The 6,977-nt window shown below is 67.5% G+C and overlaps 1 protein-coding gene across 2 annotated transcripts; it reads right to left on the reverse strand.

The window, feature by feature from the left end:
• Positions 1 to 184: 184 nt before the first annotated feature.
• LOC130141028 (actin filament-associated protein 1-like) lies at positions 185 to 4,971 on the reverse strand. 2 transcript variants are annotated; one of them, XM_056321651.1, is made up of 16 exons: positions 4,011 to 4,969; positions 3,827 to 3,901; positions 3,605 to 3,681; positions 3,282 to 3,372; positions 2,990 to 3,207; positions 2,734 to 2,913; positions 2,437 to 2,520; positions 2,152 to 2,248; positions 1,857 to 2,074; positions 1,639 to 1,769; positions 1,426 to 1,546; positions 1,216 to 1,315; positions 931 to 1,080; positions 657 to 817; positions 447 to 560; positions 185 to 339 (listed from the first exon to the last, which is right to left on the reverse strand). In XM_056321651.1, the coding sequence occupies exons 1-16, from the start codon at positions 4,522 to 4,524 to the stop codon at positions 313 to 315; spliced, it is 2,358 nt and encodes a 785-aa protein (XP_056177626.1). In that variant the 5' UTR covers positions 4,525 to 4,969; the 3' UTR covers positions 185 to 312. The 2 variants fall into 2 exon arrangements, 1 of the variants encoding a protein (XP_056177626.1); XR_008818964.1 differs by lacking the exon at positions 185 to 339 and having other exon boundaries at positions 448 to 557; positions 657 to 837; positions 4,011 to 4,971.
• Between the last annotated feature and the right edge of the window lie 2,006 nt (positions 4,972 to 6,977).

Consider the following 6,977-nt stretch of genomic DNA (forward strand, 5'->3'; position numbering starts at 1 on the left):
AGCTCATGAGGTTGCACCTGGGAATTCTGCGCCCCAAAACTAAGGGGCTGTGATGGGCAAGAAGGCAGCGAGCCTGCGAGGGGCTCGCCACCCTCCAACCCTCGTGCTGGAGAAACTAGAAACCCACAGCCGGAGAGCTGATATGTGTGTGTATATATATATATGTATAAAAAAAATAGATGTGTGTAGTTGTAGCGTTGATATTGATGGTTAAAAAACAAATACCAGGCTGGTCCTGCACGGTCCACGTGCAGCCCTACATTCTGCCCAGTCCGGCGGGTACCGTCTGCGGGGCGGGTGCTGCAGCCCTGGTCACATTGCAGACTTCATCTCCCATTCCTGCGGAGTGGCCAGGATGGGTGCTCAGCCATCGTCATGTCCCAGCACCATCTGTGGTACCCGGCTCACCTCACCTCTGCCCACCCCACGCAGCTCCCGGCCGGTACCTTTCTCTTCTGCAGCACATTTCCCTTCTCGATGATGACCGGGGTGGGAGATGGCTTCAGAGCGCTCCTCGCCGACGCGGTGCGCTTCAACAGCGGCGTAAGGAACGAGCCCTGCTGGAAAAAAGAAGCGGAGGAAGGGTGATGCCTGCCCTTCCGAATTCTTCACGCTCCCTGCACGCACCCCCGGTGTCCGTCCCTGGTGCCCCCCACCTCGGAGCCAGCCGAGCTGGCGGTGGCGGCGATGTGGCCCTTCAGCGACTTGCCGATGGCCAGCAGGTTCATCTCGGAGCCGGCTTTCAGCCTGCCCTTCATGCGGCAGGCTCTCTCCAGCTGCCCCACCTTCTCCTCCAGCTTGGGGAAGGCTTTCTTTCCTGCAAGGACAGCAGGAGCACTGCCAAGCCCAGGCATCCCTCTACCCTGCCGGCTGCTCAGGCAAGGGCCAGGCATCCCCGAGGATGGGGGCAGAGCCCCTCTGCGCTCCTACCGATGAGGATATCCAGTCCATCCCGAGCCCCTTTCTTCTCAGGCAGCGTCAGGGTGCGCTGGGACCGGGAGAGATCCCTGCTCCGGACCTCGGGGCTCACCTTTGCCCGCTGTGGGCTGGCAGCCCTGTCCCGGAGAGCTGCCGCTGATGCTGGGGAGGAAGGGCAAAGGAAGGATGCTCGGGAAGAATCACAGCCCAACACTGTACTCATGGCCTCCATCCCAGCACGTGGGGCACAGGGGGACCCCGCTGCTCCCCTGGAGGGAGCGTGCAGCCCCTGCTCACCTGCTTGCGAGGGCAGGGCGCTGCTGCAGGCACTGGTGATGGGCAGCGCAGACACGGGCCTCTTGCGCTGCCCTTGCACTGGTCGGTCCAAGCTCTGCTGCTGTGGAAGGAAAGCAAGGAGAAGCCCATGGGCAAGCAGACAGGGGGAACCTGTCACCCTCGCCCTGGGGCTCACGTGGCAGGGGGCCAAGGTGCATCAATGGAGATTACCAGCTGCTGCAGCCGCTCCATATTGGAGCCGAGGTGCTTGGGGGCCTCGGCTGGTGGGAGCTGCCCAAAGGGGTCATCCATGTAGGTGTTGGGGGTTGGGACACGGCGCAGCAGCAGCCCACTGCAAGCAGAAGGGATGTCTCATTACTGCCCATGACCCCCCGTGCAGCGGGAGGGCTGGGGCCGGCCATGCCCTGGCCACTGTCTCCTTACCCCGCAGCAGGGCAGCTGCTGGCATCACCCAGCTTGGGGGTCTCGGTGCGAGGGCTGTTGCCGGCCAGCTCCCCTCCTCCCCTGGCCCGCAGGGTCTTCAGCCAAGCTTCCCTCTCCTCATCTGAACGGGTCTGGCATGGGGCAGAGGGTCCCAGGCTCAGCGGGTCCCCCCCAGCGTGGGATGCGGGGGGCATGGGGGTGCTGTGGTGGTCGCTCACCTGCAGCAAGGCGAGCTCCCGGCCCCGCTGGGCGATGCGGATGCGGAGGTGTTGGGGGGAGCCGGCGGCTGCCCCTGGGGACACCTCGCAGCCGTCCAGCCGCAGAGAGCAGACAGGGTGCTGGGTGCCACCGGCCTCGGGGAACATGCGTAGGGCTCCCTGCCGCACCGCGCACCACAGCCGCTGCCACCGCCCGCGCAGCCGCACCGCCAGGAAACCTGTGGGTGCATCCCCCCATCAGCAGTGGCACAGTGGGGGCAGGGACCCCTCCTCGCCCGGTCCCCACGCACCGCACCTCCTTTAGCATCCTCTCCAGGCCGGGGGCTGCGGGCAGGGCTCTGCCGAGAGCGATCCTCCTCCTCCTCCTCCTTGCTGAGCTGGGACCCGGAGGCCTGAGAATGGAGATCCAGAGAGCCCCGTCCCCTGCAGGTTTTAAGCCCCCTGCACCCTGACCCCCACCCCATGGTAATGCAACTCCCCCAGCATCACCCAACAGGGACAGTGGGACAGGGAGTTCTCTCCAGACCCCGGTAGCCCCTTTCCCGTGCCTGGGTTTCCCAGGGGAGGACAAGAGGCTCACCCTGCCGAGCCTTGAGGAGGGCAACGCTGGGATGCTGATGGCTGCCAGCCCGCTCGGGGCATCGCTGCTGACCTCTTCGATCACCTGCCAAGGAAGAGGGGAGCACTGCAGCCCCGGGCTCCCACTCCCCCATCTAACAGGGCTCCAGGCACGCCCCAGGATGGGAAAGGAGCTGGGGACAGACAGGGCCATCCCCAGCCACCTCAGGAGCACCCCAGCAGGGCTGTGCCCGTTTCTCCCTGCCCATCCCTCCCTCCTGCCCACGCAGAGCTCTGCCAGGCTGCAACACCTCCAAACCTTCCTCCAGTCCTCAGCCTGCTGCTGGCTCTGGAAGCCAATGACCAGCACCTCGCCCGCCGTCCCCATCACTTTCAGGGCGTGCGGCATCTTCTTGCCCCGCTTGGCTTTGTAGGTGACGCGGCAGCCCCGCAGGTCCAGCTCCAGTACCGGCTGCAGGTCGGCGGCACACCTGAAGCACTGTGGAGGCACGGTGGGGTCAGCAGAGCTCAGGGACCCTCTCCCACCCTCTATCCATCCTCCTCCGGCCGCTCACCAGCAGCACGTGCTCCCGGACGATGAAGAGCTGCTTTGCCCACTGCCCCAGCCAGCGCTTCCTCCAGAGGAAGCCGCAGAGCTGCGCCTCAGGGAGGCCGGAGGGCTCGGCATGGGGGCTGCCCCCCGGCAGCCGGTGCAGGTAGTGGGCACGGTCTGTTATGCCATCCTCATCCTCGCCGTACGACTCATAGTGGCTGCTGTCAGTGTCGGCACCGCCTGAGAGCCGGGGTGGCATCAGGGTGCTGGGTTGCAGATGGGTGCTGGGGAGGGGGATGCGGTGGGGTGCTCACCAGAGCCAGTGCATCTGCCGGGGCCGAGGGGTTCGGCGTCTTCATAGGAGTCGTCGGCTGGTGGGGGTGGGGAGACACCCGGCACCTTGCTCTGGGGAGAGGAAGGGTGCTCGGAAGGTGCTGCCCCCCGGGTTGAACTTGGCAGGTCCCTGAGGGACTGCTGGGGGGCTCTGCCTGGAGTGGGCAGGTGGCACAGGAACCCCCCCAGCCTGTCCAGACCTCTGTGTGAGCCAGGCTGCAGCGCCAGGCTGCGCACCGGCTGCCCCTCTCCCATCCTGTGTGCTGCTGCCCAAGCCCCCCACCCCTCCGCTGCCCACCCTTACCCCTCCATGCGGGCTCAGGGTGCTGGCCGGGCGGCACTCACAGGTTCTCCCTCCCGTTGCATCCACTGTCCTGGTTCCTGGGGGGGAAAGCAGGACTGGCAGCAGTGTGCCGGATCAGCAAGGAGCCGGGCATCCCCGGCCACGCACGACGAGCCGCCAGCGGGGATGGGGTGCGGGGAGCCACCAGCGGGGATGGGGTGGGGGTCAGAGCGTGCGACTCACCCGGGCTGGCCCGGCCCTGTGGGGTCCCCGGGGAAGGCGAGAGGCAGCGCATGATCATGTACTCTGCATCCTCTGCTGCGGGGGGAGTGCCCAGTCACAGCCCCGCTCCTGGCCCCATCCCTGCTGCCCACCCGGCACTCACCGGGGGTCCCCCGTGTTCCCCCACCCACAGACCCACGCTCACATGGGGGAGTCTGCAGCCGGGAGAGGAGATCAGCCACTGATTTCTTCTTGGCTCGAGCTGCGGTGCTGAGGCTTTCCCTGTCCAGGATGAGCAGGAAGGACCGCAGGTCCGACAGCAGCTTGTCCAGGTCTGTAGAGGACAGGGACATGCCATGAGACCCCACCAGAGGAGGGTCCGAGCAGGGATGCCCACCCCCTGCCCACCGCACTGAGCAGGGCTGGCAGGGGCTCCCCGATGCCGAGCAGACGTGGGGGTTACGTGCCCTGTGCCTCTGGCTGCGCCCCCGCTCCCGGCACCTGCCCCGGCTCCGCACAATCCCGCTATTGACGGGCCCGGGGGGACGGGGGAGGATGAGGAGGGGGGACGGGGACCTGTGCTGCTGAAGGCTCCTCTGTGTGTGCTCACAGAGCGGGTTTGTTCCCGGCTGGGCAAGGGGAGCCATGGCTGGGGGCTGCGCCGGGCAGCCCAACGTGCCACTCCTCTGTGCCACGGAGGAGGAGGAGGCATGGCACATGGAAGCAGCGGATGAAGGCTGCTCTGGGCACGCCAGAAATGCTGAGCATTCACCCTCTGCCCGCTCTGAGGGCAGGCAGCAGGGTCAGGGCTCAACGCCAGCCAGGGACCCCGGCCCTGCCATGCCGGGAAGGAGGGATGGAGCGGGACAAGGAGCTGCTTTGTGCCTCCTTGCCCTGGCCGGGGAGGACGGGCGTCCTGCACCCTGTGCAGTGGGACGGGACAGCACTGCCTTCACCCCACGGCCCCCCTGAGGTGGGGGAGGCCTGGAGGGCTACAGGCATGGGGAGAGGGTCCCTCCAGCCCCGCATGCTGGCGGCCCCATCAGCTCTGGGTCCATGCAAGTGCTTCCCAGGCTGGAGGAGCATGGGGCAGAGCAGGATGACACACACCCCCCGCCTGGCCCTTTGCCCTGCTCCCACAGAGCCCCCTCCCCCTGGGCTCCTCCAGCTGCCACCGTGAGAGCAGGAAGATGCCCTCCAACCACCGCCCCCCCCCCCCGGGTTGCTGCCCACCACCCCCCAGCTCCTTCCTGCCGTGCATCTGGAAGTGGTTTGCATCGCTGGCTGCTCTGGGCTCTGCTCCCTGCTCCCAGCTGGGATAAAATGTTGCAGACCCACTGTGGAAACCCACTGCCTCCTGGCGCAGGGCCACGCCGGCTCCCCCCACACCATACCACTGCTCCCAGCCTCCCTCCTCACTGCCCCCCTGCCATTCCCCAACTGGAAGAGGGACAATCCCAGTGAAGCCACAGCCGGCTGGGATGCTGCCCCAGCGACCCCCCGCAATGCCCCTGGTGACCCCAGCATCCCCAAGCCCTGCCACATCCCTGCATCCCACAGCGCTCCGGGCTGGTGGGGGGTGTGATGCACCCCCAAAGACAGCAGCAGCCCCAGGGGAGAAGACGGCAGGCAGGGGGAAGGAGCCCACCGGTCCCACGTGTGTTACCGGGGCCATGGGAGAAGCCCCTGCGGAGGTGCTGGCACGGGGGAGAGCACTGTCCCCCTCTCTGGTGTCCCCAGCTGGGGAGCACACACCCCTGCCCGGGAGGAGAGGAAACATCTGGCAGGGCAGTGAGGCTGAGCAATGCCGGAGCTGGGCCCGAACATCTGGATTTCCCTGGAAACTGAGGACAGGAAGGAGGGGACCAGCTCCTTGGGGGACTGGTGGGGGGTGCTGGGGCAGGGGCTGGCTGAAGGGACCCTGTGGGCAGAGTATGACCGCGGAGGGGGACGAGGACTGTCCCCCGTGCCCGGTGTGCCTGGCTCTTCCTCTCCCTCCCTTTCTCCTCTCCTCCGCCCAGGCTGAATTCCTCGGCAATGACATCTCTGTCCACTCGCTCCCTTGGCCCCTGCCGCAGCCTCCCCCCATGCCCTCCCCCCAGCTAGCCCCCCTAGCCCCGGTGCCCTCGGTGGGGCAGGGGAGCTGTGCCCGGCCGTGCCCGCAGCCCGGTATGGAACAGGCAGGGGCTGCCCTCGCCAGTGAGGCCACGCCAGCTGCCCATGCCAGGGCCAAGGGAAGGCTGCCCAGATGAAAAACAGCTGCCTCAGTCTCCAGGGCGGGAGGAAAACGCCCCCCAAACACACAACCAGCTCCTAGCAAAGCGCCATGCTCCTGCGGGATGCGGCCCAGCCGATGGCATCCTCACCCTCCAAGGAGGAAGAGGAGGGAGAGGCTGCCCAAGCGATGCCATGGGAGCGCATGGTCCCGGCTGATGCCACCACTCGGATTCGGGGCTGGCACCTCTGTCCCACCTGCATTTTTCTTCATGCAACGAGGGGCAAGAGGTGCCCGAGCTCAGCCCTGCTGCCTGTGGGGTGCAGGGGGGGTGCAGCGGCTGGGGGCACCCCAAGGCCCCCCTCCGGCACTGGGGGCGGCTCTCGCCCAGCCTGGGATGACTCAGAGGAGGCTGGAGGCCGCCCCGAGCCCGGAGCTGCTCCTGGCCGCAGCGTGACCCGTCATGCGGGGAGGCTCCGGGCCACGGCCCAAGGGCGGAGGCGCTCCCCCCACAGCCGCTGCACCCCCAAATTACCCCAGGACGGGTGCTGGCAGGAGCCCTGCCACCCTGCGCCCTGCCACGGCACCATGCATCAGCACCCCACTGCGTTCAGGGGTACCCAGGCACCCCTGCCCTGGCACCCCGAGCCCCCCCACCCACACTATCCCCGCTGCACCCCTTCCCTCCCCAGCACCCATCCCGCAGCCCCACCGCCCCAGCCCCCCTCTCTCCCCCTTGCTGCACGCTCCCCTCCTTCCCACGCACCCCTTTTTCCTTTCCGCACCCCCGGGGGCACCCTCACACCATGTGTCCCCTCTTCCAACCCTTGGCAGGCTTGCACCCCCCCCCGTCCCACCGCCTCGCACCCCTTTGCACCCCCCGTACCTCTCTGCCGGGCCATGGTGCGGGCGCGCTCACATCGCGGCGGGACCGGGACCGGGACCGGGACCAGCACC

This window comes from Falco biarmicus, chromosome 18 (genome assembly GCF_023638135.1).
Source record: "Falco biarmicus isolate bFalBia1 chromosome 18, bFalBia1.pri, whole genome shotgun sequence".
In the NCBI taxonomy this organism is placed as follows: Eukaryota; Metazoa; Chordata; class Aves; order Falconiformes; family Falconidae; genus Falco; species Falco biarmicus.

Coding starts and splice junctions, on each gene's coding strand:
- LOC130141028 (XM_056321651.1), bottom strand. CDS start 4,524: ATGTGCCATGCCTCCTCCTCCTCCGTGGCACAGAGGAGTGGCACGTTG. Junction 3,373..3,604: donor CCCTGAGCCCGCATGGAGGG/GTAAGGGTGGGC, acceptor TCCTCTCCCCAG/AGCAAGGTGCCGGGTGTCTC. Junction 2,914..2,989: donor TCCGGGAGCACGTGCTGCTG/GTGAGCGGCCGG, acceptor GTGCCTCCACAG/TGCTTCAGGTGTGCCGCCGA.